This window comes from Musa acuminata, chromosome BXJ3-10, assembly GCF_036884655.1.
Source record: "Musa acuminata AAA Group cultivar baxijiao chromosome BXJ3-10, Cavendish_Baxijiao_AAA, whole genome shotgun sequence".
In the NCBI taxonomy this organism is placed as follows: Eukaryota; Viridiplantae; Streptophyta; class Magnoliopsida; order Zingiberales; family Musaceae; genus Musa; species Musa acuminata.
Window position 1 is genome coordinate 22,176,142 of NC_088358.1, and position 27,063 is coordinate 22,203,204.

Sequence of the window (27,063 nt, forward strand, 5' to 3'; positions counted from 1 at the left end):
TTTTTCATTCTTGGTTCGCTTTTTGTATTAGCATTAGTCACCATAAACAAAGCAGAAGCATCAGTGTAATTACATAGATTGAGATGAAACTGGGAATCAACCAAAATATTTTCTTTACCTTTAGGTCAGAACCGTGGTGAGACCATGGTGGACATGACAGGCAATGTAGGTTCGACCTGGCATTTGTGCCTCAGTAGGTTCACCTTAACATGATTGTGCAGCATATTTTTCATCTCTCATAAATTTTTAGTAGATGCACATCAATAAAAGTAACAACATTCAGCAGGCATTCCCATAAGTTTCGACGAGGTGTTAATAAAAAACCATAAATCTTGTTATAGATGTTGAAAGGAAATTTTATGTCATTCTTTTGCTACATGGTTGTAGGTATGCATGATGTAAATCTCACTATTCATCTTTCTTTATTTCTCCACAAACATTATATGTATTTCTTCAAACTAAATACAATGAGTTCAAATTTAGTTTAAACTAGATAGATATTATATGTATTTCTACCGGATGGATCCTTCATCATACAGTATGGAGGTCGGATTGAATCAACTAAAATACAAAGAGTTCAACTACAATCAACTTTTATCTTTTGCGATAAATTAATTGAAGTGATCTTGCATCCAACAACCTCTTCTTTTTAGCTTTTCCTTTACAGCTTGCACGAGATAGAGAATGCTGTTTGCATGAAAGCCGCGGAAAGAAGACCATGGAGAACAATAAAGCGACTAACTGGGAGCTTGCTTGGGACGATGGAGATTCTTGATTTGTCTCTTGTGCTTATGGTAAGGTAGATTACAAGTATGTGTTGGTGGTATTAGTGGCACAACCTTTATTCTTGCGTGCAACTTTCTCGAGAAGAAACCGAATAAAGTGCTTGATTAAAGGTGTGCGTTACAATGGCGGGGTACGTCCTCGTGGTCGTGTTCGTTCGATGGTTAAGGCAGATAGATGCCAAGAGTAATATAGAGCTCCACTAAAAGGTGAGGCGAGCGAACTCCGAGACTCTCACCCGACATACTACACAAAAGGAAGAAGAAAAGGAGGAGTGAGATCTGAACCATACATGGCGGTGTCGTCCGATTTGAAGTTCGTACTATTGGAAATACTACCGACGCCTGAACTGATGGCCCAAGGACGGGAGCTCCGTATCCAAAATCACCTGGAGATGGTTCACGATTGCATCTGGGCCCTCAATGCGGTGATCTTAGATGCCCAGATGCGAGCGTTGAAGGAGCCGGAGATGGAGGAGTGGGTGAACGACGTCGGGATAGCCGTCGCGGACGTTGAAGACCTGCTCCACAGCATCCTGGGCTGGCAACCGAGGGGAGCGGCGGCATCCGACCTCTTGCCGTGCTCCTTCCCCAACGTCGACGGAGTAGCATCTCGCCATGCTATTCTACTAGAGATGGAGGAGAAGGCACGCAGGTTGAATTACCTCGTGAGGAGAGGGTCTTCGCTATGCCTTCGAAAGGAGATGATGGATTCTACATATCCACGACGAGAAGAAGAAGAAGAAAAAGAAGAGTACTTCAAAATCTTGAGAGAAGAGATGGTGGGAAGAGACAACGAAGTAGAAAAAATCATAGATAAAATCGGTCGGAAGCGGCGACGACCGAAGCGGCGACGACGATCCAACTATGTGCATGATGATGATGGGCTTTGGTACTTCCTCCTATCCGGCCCATTTTTGGTGGGGAAGACATCCATCGCTCGCATGGTTTACCACCACCCATGGGTCTGCGAGCACTTTGATCATCGTGTCTGGATTGATGAGTCCAAAGTATCTTCTTTCGACGCCATGTGGATCATCAAAGAATTTATGAGATCGATTGCTGGGGAGCCATGCGAGGACGTCTGGCTGTTTTATGATCGATTCGGTGGAAGCCACAGATACTTAATCATCCTAGATGACTTCTTTATTGGGTTGGATGATCAGGACAAGTTCTTGCAATTGGAGCACTTTTTCCTTCTCATGGGTGAACCGGGCAGCTTAGTGATGCTCATCGGTGATTACAATCTCGATGATATATATTTTTTACGTCCACGACCCGGTTTCTTAAGACACTATGTTAACACTATATCAAAGGACAATTGGGTACAACTATTCATGAGACACGCACTGAGCCATCCTGATGAGGCCGGGGTGGAGGAGAAAAGGATGCTAGTTTCATTCGCCAAGAGACTTCATCATTATTTCAATTTGTATCCTCTGTCTGCTAAGATGTTGGGATCGATATTTAGATACACTGAGACGTGTCGATGGCAAGAAGAAAAAGATGCCCTGTATAGGACGGAGCAAATAGAATCCAATCAGCATTTGAATTTGATGTTCCTACATTATCTTTCTCCAATATTTGCACGACAATGCCTGTATCAGTTGTTGATTCCACAGGATTACATCTCCGGCCATGCTGACTTGTTGCACGTGCTCGCTGCCGAAGGCATTCCACGCAAAGAGAAGACAAAGCCTACAACATCCACAAAATTGATGAAAAGTGCCTCGGAGCGACTTAACTTCGGGACGATGGTCGGTCGAGATTCCACAATCCCACAATAGTATTTTAGTTTGATGCTCCTACATTATCTTTTCTCTAATATTTACACGATCGTACTTGTATCGATTGTTGATTCCACAGTTTGTCATCCCCCCCCTTCGCAACTTTTTTCTCAAAGAGACGACAAAGAGTACAATAAAAATGATAAGCAATGCCTTGGAGCGATGCTACTTCCGGATGAGGGTTGGTCGAGATTCTACAATCCCACAACAATGCCTTCATCTACACTTACTAGTGGATTCCTGTGCATCTGCATTTCCCATGACCTTATCAGCCAAAGTAAATAATAAGTTGAGAACACTATCTTTACACAGGGACGAGGAGATGGTTCTCAAACAACAGTCATGTCAGATCACAGGTGTTCCCGCAACCATGTTTGGAAACCTCATACATCTACGCATCTTACATTTAGGTGCTACGAGGATCCAACAACTTCCTCACACGATTGGCAAGTTACTCAACTTGAGATACCTTAACCTTTCTATGAGTGAAATCCAGGTACTTCCTTTATCCTTATGTAACCTTCGAAATTTACGAGTTCTAAATCTAGCTTGGTGTGAGAAGCTTTGGAGGTTACCCAGACGAATCCACAATCTTAAGAGTCTACAGATCATAAAGTTAGCTTTTTGTGCAAGGCTTCGAAGGCTGCCCAAATCCGTCACCGGCCTTGTAAATCTACAAGAATTGGACCTCGAAGGTTGTCATGACCTCATCGAATTACCCAAGAATTTTCATAATCTGAGAAAATTGACAAACCTGAATATGATCAAGTGCCACTCTTTGATACGAACAGACAATGAATTAGAGCAAATGCATAACCTCCAATTGCTATTTGGATATTCTATCAGTACAATTGGTAGTATCGAAGATGTCATCTCAAAGTTGCAACCTCTAATAGGCCTCGAAGAACTTGATTTGTGGAATCTCCAAATCGTCTCAAAACTAAAGGATGCTTCCACTCCTCCAATGCTGTTGCAAGATATGCTACCAAAGCTCAAACGTTTGGCACTGCATTGGAAATGGTATAATATGAATGATGTCGAGAAAGCTTCTGATGTCACATCGTTGCAGGTACTTGAGGGCCTCCAACCTATTATATATTTGACAAAACTAGAAATCATTTCATATGTTGGTAAGGACTTCCCCATATGGATGAATGATGTGACTTTCTATCTCTATAATTTGACGGAGATCAGATTGGTCAATCTCCGGAGATGCGAAAGGCTGCCACTACTCGGGGAGCTAGTTAATCTCAAGATTGTTGAGATAAGCGGCATGGATTTAATCACTGTTGTAACATTTCATACTCGTTATACTAGGAGAATAAGAAGGTTAGATAAACTAATTTTCTCTGAAATGCCTCAGCTAGAAAAATGGGAAGAACCAACAGAAGAAGGGGCAGAATCAACATGGCTAAAAAATTGGCCAGAACTAAGATTCCTAGCAGAAGGGCGAGAACGAAGAGAAGGAAATGTTGAATGGGACATTGAAGAATTGACACTGATGCAATGCCCAAAATTCAAGACATGGGAGGTGTACCCGAGCGTGAGAAAGTTGAACATTTGGTTGAACAACGAAATGCTATGGCGTTGTCAATCCGTGGGTTGGCAGAGACTCATCAGCCGTATCGACGAGTTGACGATTGTTGGATGCCAAGAGCTGATGTGTCTGCCACCAGTTTTACGGTCGAGTCGAGAAGTCAGACAGTTGACCATTATTAGCTGCAAAAAATTGATCTCTTTACCAAATTGGCTGGTAGAAATCGGAGGTCTAAAATCTTTGTTTATATCTGGTTGCACTGAGCTGTCATACAAACCACTGCAACTCAAAACACGGCCACATCTTCGACTACAACTTCGTAGTTGTCCCAAGCTACGGTTCTAATGATTTCCACCTGAAGTCACCCCCATCTGAATCTTCAGCATTGTTCCCCGTCTTGCTCTAATCTCTGCAGCTACAACCTGGTATACATACAAATATTTTAGCTCTTTGCTATGCCCTCTTTATACTTCTTTATCTGATCTCTGTTTGTTGCAATACAAATGAAGTACTCCATATGCATGCGTGCATGCATGATGTTGTCCCATCGATGGTGTCACGCTATGCATCGAGAGAGAAACAAATGAGCAATCGTTTGATATTCTGCGATAATAAACTCCTATGCAATTGATTCTATATGGGAATGTGTATATGAAATTGAACCTATTTGATGTAATTGATATAGTTGATTAAACAACATCGTTGATGCCTATTGCTGTTGTTTTTAAATCATCTATTATAATATTACTGTGGTTGTTGATTAACTATAAGCTGAAAAACCTACTACTTACTTTAGGTGGTTGAATGTATGTTGAAAATGTCTAATGTTGCACTTGTTAACCATAGGATGAAACCATTTATTATTGTGGTTTTAGTTTGGGATGTAAAACTGTATATTCTTATGGTCAAAATTGTCTATTAGTGTGATGTAAAACCATTTACATCAACTTATCTATTACTGCGGTTATCATTTTATTGCAATTGATTTTTGCGATGCCTGAAATATCTATTACTGTGATTGGTGACCATAATAATATATCAACTTCTATTTGCGATTGGTATAACAAGTTATGGACGACATTCGTTGTTATGGTTTATAACCATAAATATAAATATGATGTGATTAGAACCGCACAGATGTATAGCTAAAACCCGGAGATAAAGATATATTTTGTTTTAGTGATTGATTATGCCATTAGGCGGAAGCTACACAAAACAATCATGTTTTTCTTATGCCACTATGGTTCTGTTGGGAGACGACCGAGTGATGCATGGTGTCAACCATTTCAATATGTTAGAACCGCTCAAGTGACAAAAACTATCAGTTTGAACTCCATATCTGAGTTGAATTTAGAATACGTCAAGTCTATTAGCTTCTCATATTATATATTTAAGAATATTTAGTGGTACTCTCCTTTGATTCAAACTCGAATTAATGAAAATAATTCTAAAGAACGTGGGTCCAGGTGGATGAAATCCTTTGGGCCGTTGGATCCGAATAGACATCAATGAAGAAAGTGCCATCTACAATTTAACGTGATCTACTCCCTATAGTGGCCATCGATCCTACCTTATCCGATCTTGATTTCGAGTATTCCGGTGTGGTCTCAATGTCAAGTCCTTTTTGGAGATTATGTAGTGGTCGGATAAGTACCCACCCCGAAGTGCATGGGGGCGCATGTCAACCGACTGTAGCTTAGCTAGCCTTCATCGCCACTACTGTACTTTGCTCGTTCCTTCTTTTTAACTTCTCTTCCTTCGAAGCTGAACTAAAATGGAAAGAATAAACTATACATGGAGACCAAGTACAAGTCGCATGGCGTACATGAATGATCGTTCTAAGTAGTGGCCACTCGGGTCTTCTATAGATGAAGCAACTCGAGCCGGACCTTCACAGTGAATGTACGGTATGAAAATATAAGCAAATACTACCTACAGTCGTAAGAGCTGATATGGATTAAGGTACGTTCTACATGTATGGCGATGCCGCTCTCTGCCGAGCTGAGTAGATGAAGCAGAAGGTGGTCAGGAACGGAAGAGGCTCCGCAGGGTCTCAGCCTGTGCGCCGTTCACGTCCATGGTTGCCACCAGCTCTGACAGGCGGTCGCTGAGTTAGTCGACCTCTCGGTGAAGGCTCTTAATGTACTCGCACGTCTCCTTTAGTAGCGGTGTGTAAGAAATTTTAATGAAGCCAACTTGTGTTTCTAAATCATTGTAATAGAAACACAATAAAACTAATGCGGAAACGAAATAGCGTACCTCCAGCCATTGTCGCCAAGAATTTCTGCAGAGATTTCTTCTTGAACTTTGGTTCTTCTCGGCTCTGAACTCTTGCTTTAGATGGTGTAGGAAAGCCTTTCGCTTCAAAGAGATTGTTAAGCCAAGGGACCAAAATCCTCATGTATATATAGATGTTCTCCCATCAAGAACATTTATCATCACCAACTCATAACGTTCAAGAATTAATTCAAATTTGTAACGTTTGTACCATAATGAAGAACTTAATGATATTAAATATTTAATTTAATAATAACGGTTTCATGCATAAAGAATAAGAAACTGAAATCATTTAAACAATAATAAATGAAGAAATTCATGATGATGAATTATGAATCTTAATGAGAACGATTACATTATTATTAAATAAGATATTTAATAATAACCGTTACATTCTCCCACTTGGTCCATACGTTTATCTTAATAATTTGAATTAATCTTTCTCGAACAACTTTCTTAAGAAATAAATACATGAATCATAGCGATAAGTCCTCTATGAGCGAGTATTATCATCCATGTATCACGATGTATTTAGTTTCTTAATCTTAATGTGGTAATATTACTTTATGAATAAACCTTATGTTTATTCTTGGTCCAATAACAATATATTTTCTCAAAATAATGTGCACATAAATGAGAAAATTTCACAATATATAAGAGTTTCAATATCATTACAAAGTGGAACTAAGTCCCATTTTCTTTACATGATCCTTGAATTTTAGAGGTGGCATGCCTTTAGTCAAAGGATCAGCAATCATCAATTCAGTGCTAATGTGCTCAATGACCACTTTCCTTTTTTTTTTTTTTTACACGTTCTCTTATGGCTAAATACTTAATGTCGATGTGTTTACTTCGACTTCCACTTTTATTGTTTTTAGCCATAAAGACAGCAGCTGAATTGTCACAGAAAATTCTTAATGGCCTAGAAATAGAATCCATGATTCTAAGCCCAGAAATGAAACTCTTAAGCCATACACCATGTGAAGTAGCCTCAAAGCAGGAGACAAACTCAGCTTCCATGGTAGAAGTAGCAGTCAAGGTCTGCTTAGCGCTTCTCCAAGAAATAGCTCCACCGGCCATCATAAAAATATATCCTGATGTTGATTTACGAGAATCAACACAACCGGCGAAGTCTGAATCTGAGTAACCAATCACATCCAGATTGTCTGTATGTCTATACATAAGCATGTAATCTTTGGTTCCTTGTAGATATCTCATCACTTTCTTTGCAGCTCTCCAGTGGTCCATACCTGGATTACTCTGATATCGACCTAGCATCCCCACAATAAATGCAATATCAAGTCTAGTACAGACCTGAGCATACATAAGGCTTCCTACGACAGAAGCATATGGGATGTTTTTCATTGATTCCCTTTCAAAATTGTTCTTTGGGCATTGGTTCAAATTGAACCTATCACCTTTCACAATGGGAGCAACACTTGGTGAACAATCTTTCATCCGAAATCTTTCTAAAAGTTTATCGATATAGGTTTCTTGTGATAGACCTAAAATGCCTCGAGGTCTATCTCTATAGATCTTAATGCCAATGACATAAGATGCTTCACCCATATCCTTCATGTCAAAATTTTTAGAAAGAAATTGTTTCATCTCATGCAGCAAATCCTTATCATTGGTTGCAAGCAAAATATCATCTACGTATAAAACAAGGAAACATATTTTACTCCCACTAACCTTCTAGTATATGCATTGATCCATGAGATTTTCAACAAATCCGAATGAAGAAATCACTTCATGAAATTTAAAATACCATTGGCGGGAGGCTTGTTTTAAGCCGTATATAGACTTCCTAAGCTTGCAAACCAAGTCCTCACCAACACTAGAGGAGAAACCTTTAGGTTGTTTCATATAAACCTCTTCCTCTAGATCTCCATTAAGAAATACTGTTTTCACATCCATTTGTTGCAACTCAAGGTCAAAATGAGCAACTAATGCTAAAATAATACATAGAGAATCTTTCTTAGATACAGGAGAAAATGTCTCCGTATAATCGATTCCCTCTTTTTGAGTAAATCCCTTTGCAACAAGTCTTGCCTTGTATCTCTCAATGTTGCCTAACGAATCTTTCTTAGTTTTAAAGACTCATTTGCAACCAATAACCTTTGCTTCATTAGGCAACTCTACAAGATCCCAGACTCCGTTGCTCATCATGGAATTCATCTCTTCTTTCATAGCATCATGCCACAAATTTGACTCTTTGCAACTCATGGCTTGTGAAAATGTTTCAGGATCATTTTTGGCTCCAATATTATAGTCAGATTCTTGTAGATATACAACATAATCACTAAGAATTACTGATCTTTTATTTCTAGTAAATCTTCTTAATGTTGTACCAATGGTTCCTTGAGGAACTTGTGGTTCAACTAGTTGTTCAGGAGCTTGTTGTAATTCCTGAACTGCTTGATCTATTAGAATACTATCAACAACTTGTGGAATTTCAATGATTGGTTGTTCAGCACTAGTTTGTACTTGAGGAGTGCTATGAACTATAACCAATCTATCATTTGATGTGGAAGGTTGAGATTCTATATGATCATGTGCGGAAACTATGTTCCTGAAATGATCGCTCCCACTAATCACATCATCCTCAAGAAATTTAGCGTTTCTTGATTCCACAATCCTAGTTGTGTGAGATGGACAATAGAACTTGTAACCTTTGGACTTTTCGGTATATCCAATGAAATACCCACTAATAGTCCTCGGATCCAGTTTCTTCTCTTGTGGATTATATATCATGACTTCAGACGGACATCCCAAAACGCACATATGTCGCAAACTTGGTTTCCAACATTTCCATAGTTCAAATGGTGTCTTTTGGACAGCCTTAGTTGGAACTTGGTTTAATATATACACAGCCATTTTTAATGCTTCAGTCCACAAGAACTTAGGAAGATTGGAGTTGCTAAGCATACTCCGCACCATGTCCAATAATGTTCGGTTTCTTCTTTCTGCAACACCATTCTGGTCTGGAGAACCAGGCATAGTGTATTGGGCAATAATCCCATGTTCTTGAAGAAACTTAGCAAAAGGACCAGGTGCTTGTCCATTTTCAGTATATCTACCATAATATTCTCCACCTCTATCTGATCTCACAATTTTAATTTGCTTACCACATTGATTCTCAACTTCAGCCTTAAAGACTTTGAAGGCATCCAATGCTTCATTTTTATTATGAAGCAAATATATATACATATATCGTGAGTAATCATCTATAAAGGAGATGAAGTATTTCTGACCATGTATGTCCATGTCTGGACAACATATATTAGTATGAATTATTTCTAATAAGTCTGAACTCCTATTAGCACCCCTTTTGGACTTATTGGTCTGTTTTTCTTTAATACAGTCCACACAAGTCTTAAAATTAGTAAAATCAATAGTACTAAGCACCCCATCTTTAACTAATCTTTTAATTCTCTCTATGGAGATATGTCCTAATCTCCGATGCCATAATATAGAGGAGTCCTCATTAATATTACACCTCTTAATGCCAGCGTGAACATGCATTGAACCTTGAGTATTATCATTTTGTAATAAAATACGGTAAAGACTGTCAGACAAAATACCATTCCCAACACAATCAGATTTATATAATAAATGAAATGATGCGTCTTTAAAATTAAAGGAATATCCAAATGGTACGAGTCTAGATAAAGAAATTAAGTTTCGTGAGAAACTTAGTACATAAAAGGTTCTTTCCAATTTTAAAACAAAACCACTACTTAAAGTTAAAATGCATGTTCCAATTGCTTCCACATGTGAGCCCATCTTATTTCCTGATAAGATGCTTTGCTCACTTCCCACTGGCTTCCTTAGGTTTTGCATACCCTGCAAAGAGTTTGCAATATGGATTGTTGATCCAGAGTCAATCCACTAGGTGTTAATATTAACATTGACCATATTAGATTCATAACATACATATGAGGTTGGTTTACCTTTCTTTTCAAGCCATTGTTGAAATTTCGTACATTCCTTCTTCATGTGTCCTTTTCTTTTACAAAAGAAACACCTTGCTTCTTTCTTGATATCAGCTTAGGGTGGTATTTTACCTTTTCCCTGCTGATAAGCTTTTTGATTGGCTTGATGTTTGTTAGTTTTGTTCTTCCCTCGAGTGGTTACCATCAATGCACTCTCACCCAATTCCATTACTAGCCTCTCTTCTTCTTGAACACACATGGTCATTAATTCATTAATTGACCATTTGTCCTTATGTGTATTGTATGAAATTTTAAAAGGGCTATATTGAGGTGGAAGGGTGTTCAGAATATAGTGCACCAAGAAGGATTCTGACATATTAACCTCAAGTTTCTTAAGTTGAGCCGCAATATCTCGCATTTGCATTATATGCTCACGCACACCCTTTATGTTGGTGAGTCTAAGGGATGAAAATTTCATAATAAGGGTGCTTGCTAGTGCCTTATCCGAAGTGATGAATTGTTCATCGATAGCCTTTAGCAAGTCTCGGACATTTTCATACTGGTCAATAGAACCACGTATGCCAGCAGTTATCTTAGTTTTGATAAACATCACACTAAGCCGATTGGATCGCTCCCATCGCTCATATAACGCGATCTCAGTTAGAGTGCTGGTATCAGTGACTATAGGTGGTTCGTCTTTTCTGATAGCATAATCGATATCCATCCACCCTAAATGGAGGAGAACCCTCTCCTTCCATATCTTATAGTTATCACCACTAAGTTCGGGAATATCATATCAAATATCAGAGAAATTAACAGTTTGAGAAACTGCATAAAATCAAACATGCTTATGTCAAAATTTGAAGTTTAATAGACTAAATTACATGTTTTACCAATGTGAAACATGCCAAAAATATGAATCTCATGACATAAAAATTGCCTGTGGGCTAAATTCTTAATTCAAATAGATTCATATGGTCTTCATGATAAAACTATCAAATTATATTCCAATTCATAATCCCTGTGGGTAAATTATGAAAATAATCTGATATTTTATCCTAATTAATTATATTAAATATAATAAAAGATCCTGTGGGATAACAATTATTATACGAAATATAATCAATCACAATATGATGTCTAATTACTTATGTGATCCTTATTTTAACTTTATATATAATTTTAATTAATTAAGGATGTTGTGGCTAATTCTTAATTAATTAAGATTATATGGATCACTAGACATTTTAAACATAAAAAATTTGCTCTTAAACATAATTTAATACAACTAAATATGCATACATAATATGAGCATTTTACTAACTAAAAATGTTGAAAAATGATATTTTCTCATGATTTTCAACAAAATATATCAACAAGTTTCCAAGAAGAAACCAAAATCAAATCATTTTCATGGCATAAAAATGAAAACTTTTTCATATCAAGGCAGATGTCATTCGGCTCTGATACCAAATGTAAGAAATTTTAATGAAGCCAATTTGTGTTTCTAAATCATTGTAATAGAAACACAATAAAACTAATGCGGAAACGAAATAGCGTACCTCCAGCCATTGTCGCCAAGAATTTCTGCAGAGATTTCTTCTTGAACTTTGGTTCTTCTCGGCTCTGAACTCTCGCTTTAGATGGTGTAGGAAAGCCTTTCGCTTCAAAGAGATTGTTAAGCCAAGGGACCAAAATCCTCATGTATATATAGATGTTCTCCCATCAAGAACATTTATCATCACCAACTCATAACGTTCAAGAATTAATTCAAATTTGTAACGTTTGGACCATAATGAAGAACTTAATGATATTAAATATTTAATTTAATAATAACGGTTTCATGCATAAAGAATAAGAAACTGAAATCATTTAAACAATAATAAATGAAGAAATTCATGATGATGAATTATGAATCTTAATGAGAACGATTACATTATTATTAAATAAGATATTTAATAATAACCGTTACACGATGGAGCTGAAGCTTGCACATCATCGAGGTCTCAGCTCACATAACACGCAGCACAAGTCGGGTGTTTAAGATACAGGAGGAACACTTACTGCTTTCCTGCCTTGACGGCGTGTCTCGGGAAGACCGGATTGGAGCCTGGCGATGAGCTCTCTGAGCTCCTCATCTGAGGCACTGGGCCTTCAGCTGGCCATCTACTAAAACCAGCGGATGAGGACCAAAGCCAGAAGTGTGGAAGGAGAAGGGAAAGCAGGGTGACCTTTGTAGCTTCTGACGAAGGACCCTTTAGGGTAAGGGGAAAACAACCCACACTTGAATACGAAAAGTTATTTAAAATATTCAAACATATAAATAGGAAAAGATGTTGAAAATATAAAAACATATAAATAAAAATTTTAAAAATATTCACTGAATAAAACGAAAAAGGATAAACAGATAGAATAATCTAATATGGCTAAAAATTAAAAAAGATGAGTGATGTTTGATCCAACTTAAATTTTTGGATTGAATTAATGTCTAATTTAATATATATTAATTCTAATTCATTTGACTTATGATACAACGAGAGTCTTGTCATCTGTTGGATGTGCCCCATGCAGAGTTAAACATGCCACCACCTATCTTGACGATAGGAATCGTTGGATGCAGACATCAAGAAATTAGATGCTTTTGTGAATATAATTAATTTCTATCGCATTCTCACAAACTTAATAATCATGCAAACATCAGGTCATGTTCGGATGATTAGTACATGAGTTATTGGGTACTCATTATTTCTTAATAATAGCATCAAAGGAAGAATATAAAAGTTAATGTACGATAAAAAGATTCATGTAATCAATCCCAATTAGTTAGAACTTAACAAACACCATAGATAGTGGCAAGAGTATGAAGGGCTATACGTACAACAACGAGTTATGTTCACTTGTGTAAGATATAGGTGTGAATTCAAGTGGGAGAAATGTAATGCCTTCAAAGTAGTCCAACACTGGGTGTGGGCTATGAGTTGTACGAGTCACCATCCTTCTTTAAGAGGTTGTGTCGATGGATCAATTCCTCTTAGGTCAGCCAAGAAGAAATAAACATGATAAAATCGAGCCCGAACGTGATTCATTATATTAGATCGAACAAAATATGAACACTAAGATGAACTAGTGCAGTTGGATTCACATGAAACAACCCATGTGAGGTGATTAATTAAATCAGCAAGACAAATGTCGAGGTCGTTCTGCATTTTGAAGTCTATAACTACATTAGTTACAAGGAGATGCATGCCGAGTGAAAGGAGAAAGTAATGCTTAATGGGTGGTAGAATTTTGTAGTCAAATCTAAAACGTAGGTTTGAGTGGAACGTCGAGAGAACAAAAACATGTAATTTACAAGTTTAGGTAGATTAAACATGTCGATCGATGTCGATAATTTGAACTATAGGAGGTGGTAGAGAAGGAACTGGGGGTACGCAACGGCGGAGGCAGGCAGGCCAAAATGCATGTCTCCATTGGACGTGATCGCAGCGGTGATCTCCGGTTGCATGCATGAGCTGCTCCCTCCTCGTGGCCACCTTCATGTGCTCGTGTTTCGTGGCTGCCTTGATCATAAACCGCATGTATGCATGCACGTAGGACAACCGATGACGATGACCAAGAGAGACAGAGAGAGAGAGGGAGAGAGAGCATTTTACGTGAAAGGAAAAAGAAACAGATGTGATTGGATTAATTTTGATGACTCGATGAGATCGATCAGATATAGGCTTTTTTTTCTTTCCAATATCATCGTGTATGAAAAAGAAAAAGACGTTGAGAATTCAAAACATAGTCTGAGGGAGGAATTTTTCTAAATGCATAAATACTCACATCCTTTTATCTGCTAAATGTTTGTATCTTATATCTCTTATTTCGTTAGATAAAAGATTTTATCGAAGAAATTTTTTTTTCCAAATGCATAAAATACTTGTGAGTTTTAAAAGTTCAAAATCTTGTGAGTTGAGCTTTAGACATATAAGACGGTAAAGAACACAAAATAGTATTAAGCTTATGTAATTTAATTAGTCTGTAAAACGGTGGTGTGCAGACGACCTCAAGGAAGAAGGTAACCACCATATTCCTTTACCTCTCCATGATCAATGTTTGTATATTATGAACCACACATGGGTCCAAGTGACAGAACAACCAACAGACGAATGTTGGATTCAAAAATACTATGGAGCCAGCCTGGTTTGATTGTGGATCATTGGCAACATAAAAGGTCAAGACATGTGTTATTATTTTTGTTTAATGTTTCATTACTTAATTCTGACCTCTTCTTACATTTCTTGTTATTTTTGTGCCTATATGTTCTTCTAATTAAAATGATATTGTAGGAGCACTTTACCTCAAGTAGTTATTGTGAGGTAGAGATGATAAGATAAAACTATTATCGTAACATTATATAGACCTTGTTTGGTGTAGCCATAAGTCAAGCTTTTGGTAGGCATATCTTATTGGATATAAGCATTGCTTTATTTGCTTTATTTTCACTCTAATGTCTTATTAATACATCAGTTGCTAAAAGAATCCTGACCTTATCTTCATAAGTCAATCTTTTCATTATCTCTCTATGCATGATTTTGGAGTATATTAATAAATTTTATTTTTAATAAATTAATATTTCTCTTTTATGCTATCAAATTTTCATACGTTTCAAGTGATGTTAGGTTTGTAGAATCAATTGACAATCTTATCAGAGTCAAAAAATTATATAAATATTATAAAACTTTCTCTAGAACATCACGAATGAGAAAACTTCATCTCTCATTATACTAATTTCAACGCCATCAATTTTTAGTAGATACGCATCAATAAAAGTAACAACATTCAGCAGGCATTCCCATAAGTTTCGACGAGGTGTTAATAAAAAACCATAAATCTTGTTATAGATGTTGAAAGGAAATTTTATATCATTCTTTTGCTACATGGTTGTAGGTATGTATGATGTAAATCTCACTATTCATCTTTCTTTATTTCTGGACAAACATTATATGTATTTCTTCAAACTAAATACTGTATTTCTTCATCATACAGTATCAAGGTCGGATTGAATCAACTAAAATACAAGGAGTTCAACAACAATCAACTTTATCTTTTGCGATAAATTAATTGAAGTGATCTTGCATCCGACAACCTCTTCTTTATAGCTTTTCCTTTACAGCTTGCACGAGATAGAGAATGCTGTTTGCATGAATGCCGCGGAATGAAGACCATGGAGAACAATAAAGCGACTAACTAACTGGGAGCTTGCTTGGGACGATGGAGATTCTTGATTTGTCTCTTGTGCTTATGGTAAGGTAGATTACAAGTATGTGTTGGTGGTATTAGTGGCACAACCTTTATTCTTGCGTGCAACTTTCTCGAGAAGAAACCGAATAAAGAGCTTGATTAAAGGTGTGCGTTACAATGGCGGGGTACGTCCTCGTGGTCGTGTTCGTTCGATGGTTAAGGCAGATAGATGCCAAGAGTAATATAGAGCTCCACTAAAAGGTGAGGCGAGCGAACTCCGAGACTCCCACCCGACATACTACACACAAAGAAGAAGAAAAGGAGGAGTGAGATCTGAACCATACATGGCGGTGTCGTCCGATTTGAAGTTCGTACTATTGGAAATACTACCGACGCCTGAACTGATGGCGCAAGGACGGGAGCTCCGAATCCAAAATCACCTGGAGATGGTTCACGATTGCATCTGGGCCCTCAATGCGGTGATCTTAGATGCCCAGATGCGAGCGTTGAAGGAGCCGGAGATGGAGGAGTGGGTGAACGACGTCGGGATAGCCGTCGCGGACGTTGAAGACCTGCTCCACAGCATCCTGGGCTGGCAACCGGGAGGAGCGGCGGCATCCAATCTCTTGCCGTGCTCCTTCCCCAACGTCGACGGAGTAGCATCTCGCCATGCTATTCTACTAGAGATGGAGGAGAAGGCACGCAGGTTGAATTACCTCGTGAGGAGAGGGTCTTCGCTATGCCTTCGAAAGGAGATGATGGATTCTACATATCCACGACGAGAAGAAGAAGAAGAAAAAGAAGAGTACTTCAAAATCTTGAGAGAAGAGATGGTGGGAAGAGACGACGAAGTAGAAAAAATCATAGATAAAATCGGTCGGAAGCGGCGACGACCGAAGCGGCGACGACGATCCAACTATGTGCATGATGATGATGGGCTTTGGTACTTCCTCCTATCCGGCCCATTTTTGGTGGGGAAGACATCCATCGCTCGCATGGTTTACCACCACCCATGGGTCTGCGAGCACTTTGATCATCGTGTCTGGATTGATGAGTCCAAAGTATCTTCTTTCGACGCCATGTGGGTCATCAAAGAATTTATGAGATCGATAGCTGGGGAGCCATGCGAGGACGTCTGGCTGTTTATAAGTATCGGTGGAAGCCACAGATACTTAATCATCCTAGATGACTTCTTTATTGGGTTGGATGAGCAGGACAAGTTCTTTCAATTGGAGTACTTTTTCCTTCTCATGGGTGAACCGGGCAGCTTAGTGATGCTCATCGGTGATTACAATCTCGATGATATATATTTTTTACGTCCACGACCCGGTTTCTTAAGACACTATGTTAACACTATATCAAAGGACAATTGGGTACAACTATTCATGAGACACGCACTGAGCCATCCTGATCAGGCCGGGGTGGAGGAGAAAAGGATGCTCGTTTCATTCGCCAAGAGACTTCATCATTATTTCAATTTGTATCCTCTGTCTGCTAAGATGTTGGGATCGATATTTAGATACACCGAGACGAGTCGATGGCAAGAAGAAAAAGATGCTCTGTATAGGACGGAGCAAATAGAATCCAATCAGCATTTGAATTTGATGTTCCTACATTATCTTTCTCCAATATTTGCACGACAATGCCTGTATCAGTTGTTGATTCCACAGGATTACATCTCCGGCCATGCTGACTTGTTGCACGTTCTCGCTGCCGAAGGCATTCCACGCAAAGAGAAGACAAAGCCTACAACATCCACAAAATTGATGAAAAGTGCCACGGAGCGACTTAACTTCGGGACGATGGTCGGTCGAGATTCCACAATCCCACAATAGTATTTTAGTTTGATGCTCCTACATTATCTTTCTCTAATATTTACACGATCATACTTGTATCAATCGTTGATTCCACAGTTTGTCATCCCCCCCCTTCGCAACTTTTTTCTCAAAGAGACGACAAAGAGTACAATAAAAATGATAAGCAATGCCTTGGAGCGATGCTACTTCCGGATGAGGGTTGGTCGAGATTCTACAATCCCACAACAATGCCTTCATCTACACTTACTAGTGGATTCCTGTGCATCTGCATTTCCCATGATCTTATCAGCCAAAGTAAATAATAAGTTGAGAACACTATCTTTACACAGGGACGAGGAGATGGTTCTCAAACAACAGTCATGTCAGATCACAGGTGTTCCCGCGACCATGTTTGGAAACCTCATACATCTACGCATCTTACATTTAGGTGCTACAAGGATCCAACAACTTCCTCACACGATTGGCAAGTTACTCAACTTGAGATACCTCAACCTTTCTATGAGTGAAATCCAGGTACTTCCTTTATCCTTATGTAACCTTCGAAATTTACGAGTTCTAAATCTAGCTTGGTGTGAGAAGCTTTGGAGGTTACCCGGACGAATCCACAATCTTAAGAGTCTACAGATCATAAAGTTAGCTTTTTGTGCAAGACTTCGAAGGCTACCCAAATCATTCACCGGCCTTGTAAATCTACAAGAATTGGACCTCGAAGGTTGTCATGGCCTCATCGAATTACCTAAGAATTTTCATAATCTGAGAAAATTGACAAACCTGAATATGATCAAGTGCCACTCTTTGATACGAACAGACAATGAATTAGAGCAAATGCATAACCTCCAAATGCTATTTGGATATTCGATCGGTACAATCGGTAGTATTGAAGATGTCATCTCAAAGTTGCAACCTCTAATAGACCTCGAAGAACTTGATTTGTGGAATCTCCAAATCGTCTCAAAACTAAAGGATGCTTCCACTCCTCCAATGCTGTTGCAAGATATGCTACCAAAGCTCAAACGTTTGGCACTGCATTGGAAATGGTATAATATGAATGATGTCGAGAAAGCTTCTGATGTCACATCGTTGCAGGTACTTGAGGGCCTCCAACCTATTATATATTTGACAAAACTAGAAATCATTTCATATGTTGGTAAGGACTTCCCCATATGGATGAATGATGTGACTTTCTATCTCTATAATTTGACGGAGATCAGATTGGTCAATCTCCGGAGATGCGAAAGGCTGCCACTACTCGGGGAGCTAGTTAATCTCAAGATTGTTGAGATAAGCGGCATGGATTTAATCACTGTTGTAACATTTCATACTCGTTATACTAGGAGAATAAGAAGGTTAGATAAACTAATTTTCTCTCAAATGCCTCAGCTAGAAAAATGGGAAGAACCAACAGAAAAAGAGGCAGAATCAACATTGCTAAAAAATTGGCCAGAACTAAGATTCCTAGCAGAAAGGCGAGAACGAAGAGAAGGAACTGTTGAATGGGACATTGAAGAATTGACACTGATGCAATGCCCAAAATTGAAGACATGGGAGTTGAACCCGAGGGTGAGAAAGTTGAACATTTGGCTGAACAACGAGATGCTATGGCGTTGTCAATCCGTGGGTTGGCAGAGACTCATCACTGATATTGACGAGTTGACGATTGTTGGATGCCAAGATCTGATGTCTCTGCCACCAGTTTTACGGTCGAATCGAGAGGTCAGACAGTTGACCATTATTAGCTGCAATAAATTGATCTCTTTACCAAATTGGCTGGTAGCAATCGGATCTCTAAAATCTTTGTTTATATCTGGTTGCCCTGAGCTGACATACATACCACCGCAACTCAAAACACGGCCAGATCTTGTACTACAACATAGTGGTTGTCCCAAGCTACGGTTCTAATGATTTCCACTTGAAGTCAACCCCATCTGAATCTTCAGCATTATCCCCCTCTCGCTCTAATCTCTGCAGCTACAACCTGGTATGCATACAAATATTTTAGCTCTTTGCTATGCCCTCTTTATACTTCTTTATCTGATCTCTGTTTGTTGCAATATAAATGAAGTACTCCATATGCATGCGTGCATGCATGATGTTGTCCCATCGATGGTGTCACGCTATGCATCGAGAGAGAAACAAATGAACAATTGTTTGATATTCTGCGATGATAAACACCAATGCAATTGATTCTATATGGGAATGTGTATATGAAATTTGTACCTATTTGATGTAATTGATGTAGTTGATTAAGCAACATCGTTGATGCCTATTATTGTTGTTGTTGTTGTTGTTTTTAAATCATCTAATACTATAACTGGTCTATCTATTACTGTTGTGTTGCATCTTTGAACTCATGCATGTGGATAACGAGAAATGGATGAAGGTTTGATTCATTTGACGTTTTATTTATGTGGTTTTATCAAGTATATAAGTATAATGTGAGTTTGACAAGTCCCACATAGTCTCACATTAGGAAAATCAATCTTGATATCTCCTATTTAAATTATAAATAAGGGTCTAGGTTTTAAAGTCACATGCACCACAAGAAAAATCAAAGTGTTTGGTTTGGATTTAAGTCTATACTCAGTTAAATAGTTTGGGCTTATAGTTTGAGTTTTTCTTATTTAGTATTTTCAGGTATTTTATGGCTTAGGAACATCTTCCTAAAGCATTTGTAATTGTCCCTCTTTTTATAGTAGTAATTTGCTCCTCCTTCGTCCGTAGATGTAGGTCAATTGACCGAATCGTGTAAATTTGGTGTTCTTGTCTCTTTTTATATTTCTGCTTTATTATCTTTATTGGGTTGTCAAATTACCCTTTAGTAAATTCTTGGGGCCAGCTCTAACAAACTGGTATCAGAGTTTGGTTGCGCGATCTTTTGGTAACGATGACAACAACAAAGATCGTTGTTGAGAAATTCGATAGAAATGTTAACTTCGGTATGTGGCAGCTCAAGATGGAGGTCATTCTGGTTCAAGACGAAGTTGATTTGGCACTATAGGGAGCTGAGAATATTCCAGATGGTACAACAAAGGAAGATCTTGCGGGTATGGATAAGAAGGCCCGATCAAACATTATTTTAAATCTCTCTGATGAGGTTTTACGGGAGGTAGCTATGGAGACTACGGCTAAGAGCATGTGGGACAAGCTTAAAGTCTTGTATATGAAGAGGACAGTAGAGAATTGTCTCTACTTGAAACAGAGTTTGTATATGTTTCGGATGACTGAAGGTACATCTATACTCTCACATCTTGATAAATTTGATTCATTGGTTATGGATTTGAAGAATATAGATGCGAAAATTAATGATGATGATAAGACCCTGTTACTTTTATGTTCTCTTCTCCAATCCTTTAAGTATTTCCGTGATACTATGATTTATGGAAAAGAAACAATTTCGTATCAGGAAATTAAATCTGCACTAAAATCTAAGGAGTAGATAGACAGGGATATCACTAGGGAAAGTAGAGGGAATCAGGCTGAGGGCCTGGTTGTTAGGGGTAGAATGGATAAAAGAGAATTTGACAGTAGTAGATCTAAATCTAGATCTAAATCCAGACATAAAAAATTTGGAATATAGATATTGTCATAAAATGGGGCATATTAAGGTTGATTGCTTTAAATTGAAAAATAAATTAAAACAAAAGGGAAAACTTGTTAAGAAAACTATTGAGTCCGCTGAAGCTAGTGTAGCAGCTGATGAGAATTTTGAAAATATTTTCTTTGCTACTGATGATAGGACGAGGTCTAAAATTGAATGGATTTTAGATTCGGGTTGTTCTTATCACATGTGTCCCAATAGATATTTGTTTTCCATATATGAATCTTATAATGGTGGAATTATTTTGATGGGCAATAATGTCGCGTGTGATGTTGGTGGTAGAGGAACAATCCGAATTAAAATGCATGATGGTATTGTGAGGACGCTCACTAATGTTAGACATATTCCTGATTGAAAAAAGAATCTCATCTCTTTAGGCACCCTAGAGGCTCTTGGGTGTAAATACACAGTTGAAGGTGGAGTTATGAAAGTTTCTAGAAATGTCCTTATTGTTATGAAAGCTTATAGGTATGATAGCTTATATATTTTGCAGGGAACTACTATCATAGGCTCGATTACAGTCTCATCATCATCATTGTCTGATTCTGACATCACTAAATTATGGTATATGTGTTTGGGTCATATGAGCGAAAAAGGTTTGAGCATATTGAGCAAAAGAGGTCTAATTTACGGACAGAGTACTGGGCCACTGGATTTCTATAAACACTGTATTTTTGGAAAGTAGAAAAGAGTCAGCTTCAATTCTTCGGCAGTTCACAAAATGAAAGTTACTCTTGACTATATTCATTCAGACCTTTGGGGTCCAACTCATGTTTAGACTAAGAGTGGTGCTAGGTATATGTTGACTTTCATTTACGATTATTCCAAGAAAGTTTGAGTTTATTTTTCGAAGTATAAAAATGATATTTTCTAACCTTTAAATAATGGAAGGCTTTGATTGAGAAGCAAACAGGTAAACATATTAAATAGCTTCGAACAGATAATGACATGGAATTTTGTGAAGGTGACTTTGATGAATTCTACAAAAATGAAGGAATCGTTCGGCATCACACTGTTAGGATGACGCCTCAATAAAATGGTGTGGCCGAACGTATGAACAGAACACTCTTGGAGAAAGCAAGTTGTATGATCTTAAATGCAGGGTTGACAAAGGACTTTTGGGCAGAGGCAATTAATATGACATTTTACGTTGTCAACCGCGCTCCTTCTGCAACACTTAATTTTAAAACTTCGAAGGAAGTTTGGTCAGGTACTCCTGCTGATTACTCTGATTTAAAAATTTTTGGGTGTCTAGCATACATGCATGTAAATAAAAGAAAATTAGAGCCTCGAACTAAAAAGTACATTTTTCTTGGGTATGCTTCTAGGGTGAAAGAATACAGATTATGGTGTTCTGATCCCAAATCCCTAAAATTTATAATTAGTAGAGATATTACTTTTGATGAATTATCTATGTTATCTTCCAAAGAGGAATCTACTAATTGTACAAATGATAGTGCGCACAAGCAGGTGGAGCTTGAGATTGGTAGTTCTGATTTTTTCAGTCGAACTCTTCTACTCAAAGAATGTTAATAGATGGTCCCGAGTCTACTAACGAAGATGATCTAGAGGAAGAGCAATATTCCATAGCCAAGGATAGACCATAGAGAGATATTTGACCACCACAAAGATATACAAATTTGGTTGCATATGCTTTGTCTATTGCAGAAGAAATAAGTGAAGTTGGTGAGCCTACTTCCTACTCAGATACAGTTACTTGTGATAATTCCACTAAGTGGTTGATTGTGATGAATGAAGAAATTGAGTCTCTCCATCAGAATAGAACTTGGGATCTTGTGAAACCGCCTTCGGATAAGAAAATTGTTGGATGCAAATGGGTCTTTAAAAGGAAGGAAGGTATTCCAGGAGTTGAAGATGCAAGGTATAAAGCACGATTGGTTGCAAAGGGCTATAGTCAGGTACATGGTGTTGATTTTCATGACGTATTTTCACCTGTTGTTAAACATAGCTTTATTCGTGTTTTGCTTGCTTTAGTTGTCATGTATGATTTGAAATTGGAGTAACTTGATGTCAAGACAGCTTTTTTACTATTAGGATCGGAGCAGCACTAAGAGGGGGCGGAGGGGGGGGGGGGGGGGGGGGGGGATTAGTGCAGCGGTAAAGTGTGATAAACTTTTGACGATTTAAAAACTTTCAGAAACTTCATACGATAAAAGTAACGTTTTCGTTTGAAACCATTTCGATTGCGTTTTAACTTGAAGAGATAAGTAAGACGGAGATAAAGAAGTAGAGCATTAAAGTGCAAATGGTTTGCAGTAATGTAAATGACAATAAGTAAATGCAAACCAGAGATCACGCCGATTTTACAGTGGTTCGGTCAAATGACCTACATCCACTTGCGAGGCCCCTCTTTGATGAGGCTCCCACCTTCCACTAGCAAATCTCTTGAAATGGAAGGGCAAATACCCCTCTTACAACTTTTTACAAGCGGTTCACTCTCTTACAGATTTTCAGTAAGAAAGAAGGAGGTGAACACTAGCAAATTGAAAACAAGACTAGCAAAGACTTTTCTAAGACCTTTCTCTCAAACAATTGCTGCTCAAAAAGTTGTGATCTCAGCTGAGATTTGAGGGGTATTTATAGGCCTCAAGAGGATTCAAATTTGGGCTCCAAAATTTGAATTCTCTTTGGGTTCCCGATGCTGGCGGTGCCACTGCCTGTCACTGTTAGACATTGACAGTGCTAGGCGGTGCCACTGCCCAGCTCTCGGGTGCTGGGCGGTGCCACCGCCTAGGCCAATTCAGCTCACTGGTTGGGCTCCAAACTTGGCCCAAACCAGTCCGAACTCGGGCCCAATTGGCCCCTACTTGGGTTATAAGATTAACACCTAATCCTAATCCTAATTAACATACTAACTACGAATTTAAAGACATTTTCTAAGCTATTACAAAGTTCGTAAGTCAAGACTTCTTCCGGCGAACTTCCGGCGGTCTTCCGATAAACTCTCGGAAACCATTCTGCAGACTCCCGGCAAGCTCCTAGACTTCACGATTTGATCTTGGCGAGTTCCGATGAGCTTCTTCGGCAAGCTCCGATCTTTCTCGGCGAGCTCCGCGAACTTCCAACGAACCTTCTGGTGAGCTTCTGAAAAACCCTTCGACAAGCTCCCTACTCATTCTTGGCTAGTTCCGGCAGCATTCCCGACGAACCTTCGGACTTCCGTCAAACTCTCGAACTCGCAATGAATCCTTCGTGCTAGACTCCGACACTTTGTTTTGCTTTATGTCTTTGTCGTTATCGTAGTTAATCCTGCACACACAAGCAAAAACTCTACTCCGATCTAGACAATTATTATAAAGCGAATTGACATTCTATTGCCCGGCACGTCATTGGTTGGCGCTTCGTCCGATTCTTCGGCGCATCGTCCTCTCTTGCGGCTTGTTGCCCAATCAGTGGTTGACCTCCGCAACGCCGATATCCTTGGCGCAATTCCACTCTTGGCCTGATGCCCGACGTCCGAAGCCTTCTGCCATCCAATATCCTAACGTGATCTCCTCCGGCGCAACGTCAATTCCTCCTGCCTTAATTGTCTAATCATGATCGAGTAGACCTGCATCACTCAAAATGCAGTTAAACATAAACATAATTATCAATTGGTTTTATCATCAAAATACGAGATTCAACAATCTCCCCCTTTTTGATGATGACAACCAATTGATGACGGAGTTAAACTTGACTCCCGGAGTTTAAACAAACTCCCCCTATCAATATGCCATATTGATATAACCTTGAATTCAAACTGAATTCAAGTCATTGCAATATTCATCATGAATACTTGCAACACGTTATTATGAACTCATGCATAGACTTATGCATATCATATCATCAACATACTTCTCCCCCTTTGTCATCAACAAAAAGGAGAAGTACAACTATTCTTTGTGTTTGTAATATAAGTTCAACTCATTGCATGAAAAACATAATATTAAGTTTTATCATCATGCAGTTTTGAAGCTAGAAAATTTAGCAAGTAATGCATCATGCTTAGGACATTCAAGCTATCAAGTTTTAGATATGCAAGTTTTACAGCATACAAGATAGCACTTTTGGTAATGTTCAAGATAGTAAGTTCTACATCATGCAAGCTAGCAATATTGAGATGTTCAAGAAAGCAACTCTTGCTTCTTGAAATATGCAAATTTGTCAAATTTTGCTAGATGTGCAAGTTAGCATTTTTGCCTCTTAAGATAGGAAAGATAGCACATCTGCTTCTTTTGAGATAGCAACTTTTTGCTTCTCTTTAGACTACAAGCTAGCAATTTTTACGATATGTAAGTTTCACAATATACAAGCTAGCAAAAATTTCAAAAGCAAATGCAAGATAGCTTTCTTGTGTAAGCTCATAATTCTTGCTTCCTATTGCAATGTGCAAGTTGCAAGTTTTGCTTCTTGAGATAGGCAAGATAGCACTTTTGCAATTTTTATTTCTTAAGATAGGCAAGCTTGTGATGTTCAAAATAACAAGCTCTTTCTTCTAGAAGTGTCATTTTTGCTTTCTTTGCAAAGTGTAAGCTAGCAAAATGTTTGAAAAAGTGATCAAGTTTTGCAACATACAAGCTAGCAAAAATTCCAATGTTTTACATGAGGCAAGTAAACAATTTGGCAAATGTTACATTTGCATCTTCTCTTTTGAGAAGTGCAATTTTTGCTTTCATCTTGAATTGTGCAAGCTAGTTAGTTTGCCTCTTTTCATGATGTCCACGCTAGAAATTCTTGCTCCCCCTTTGTCATTGTCAAAAAGAAGGGAAGACCCTTATATCAATTTTCATATTATGACAAAGGTAAGTATCATTCTTATTTGTGCATCATTATATATTCAAATTAAAACATACACAATTTCAATAACCTCATCATTAATAAGCATATCATACATGATACTCAAACATTAAAATTTTTAAGCATTTATCAACATGTTGATCATGATACCAAACATTCATCATTTAAAGCATTCATGATACACATCATATGCAATAAATACATCATGTACATCATTATCATAAGTATTGCATACATCATTTTAACTTTATGAATATTTCATCATTACATGCATTATACCAAAACATTTCAAGCCATGCAAGCCATAAATACAAAGAAATCATGTCATGAAGGATAAAATCATTTGAATACCAAAAGACATGATTCATATAGTAAATATCTTCTTTAAATAAAATATCAAGAAAAATCATAGGAGTACAAAGAAGAGATCTTGTTTTAAAAGAAAAATCAAGTAATAACTCCAAGAACTCACAAGGAAAAATCATGATTCATTTAGAAAATCTCATCTCAAGAGAATATCAAGTAAAATCGTAGAAGATCGATTAATGAGAAATTTTGATTTATAATAAAATCTCATGTATCGAATGTCGAGAAATCAAAATGATGATTTATATAAAAAATATCACAAGTTATATTCAAGAGAAAAATCATCATTCATTTTCAACTTATTCAATTTGTCACATCAATATTTCTTATATATGCATGATACCAAAACATGGTTTTAAATCTTTAACATATAACATGCATAAATTGAAAGGAGAAGGGAAGAATTCAAATGTATAAAGATTTCAACCATCTCATAAACAAATGTAAGACCAAGTCATGAATCCAAAATTCCATGAATCAAAATGATCATCAAAGGTAATCTCATGTTATTCCAAGAAATCAATATCATGATTTTGATAAAACTCATTTCAAATTTAAATAATCAAAATCATCAAAATATCAACATTACTTTTAAGAGATTCAAAATGGTATACATAGATTTATCATAATAAACATCAAGATCAATAGGATAGAGAAAAATAATTTTTCAAGGAAAAATATTTTCCTCTTTTTAGTTGTTTCAATTCATATGATTTTATTTCACTTATACCAAATAAAAACATGTATAATGTTTAAAACCGAAAGTGTAAGATTTATTACAACAAAGATTAATAAGACACTTTCATTATGGTAAAAATCAATAATCCATAAATCACAAGATTCATATGCATAATTTCGAAATTTATTAAACATGATCATTATGCATGACACTAAAACATGGTTTCAAAATGTTTAATATTTTCATTACATCATTATGCAAT

The 27,063-nt window shown here is 37.7% G+C and overlaps 1 protein-coding gene across 1 annotated transcript; it reads left to right on the forward strand.

Moving 5' to 3' along the window:
• Positions 1-1,075: 1,075 nt before the first annotated feature.
• On the forward strand, positions 1,076-2,569 carry LOC135651386 (disease resistance protein RGA2-like). Its single transcript, XM_065171452.1, has one exon. It carries the CDS (start codon positions 1,076-1,078, stop codon positions 2,567-2,569), a length of 1,494 nt encoding a protein of 497 aa, XP_065027524.1.
• The last annotated feature ends 24,494 nt before the right edge of the window (positions 2,570-27,063 follow it).

What these genes read in the sequence shown, in the direction of transcription:
- LOC135651386 (XM_065171452.1), top strand. Translation starts at nt 1,076, where the DNA reads ATGGCGGTGTCGTCCGATTTGAAGTTCGTACTATTGGAAATACTACCG.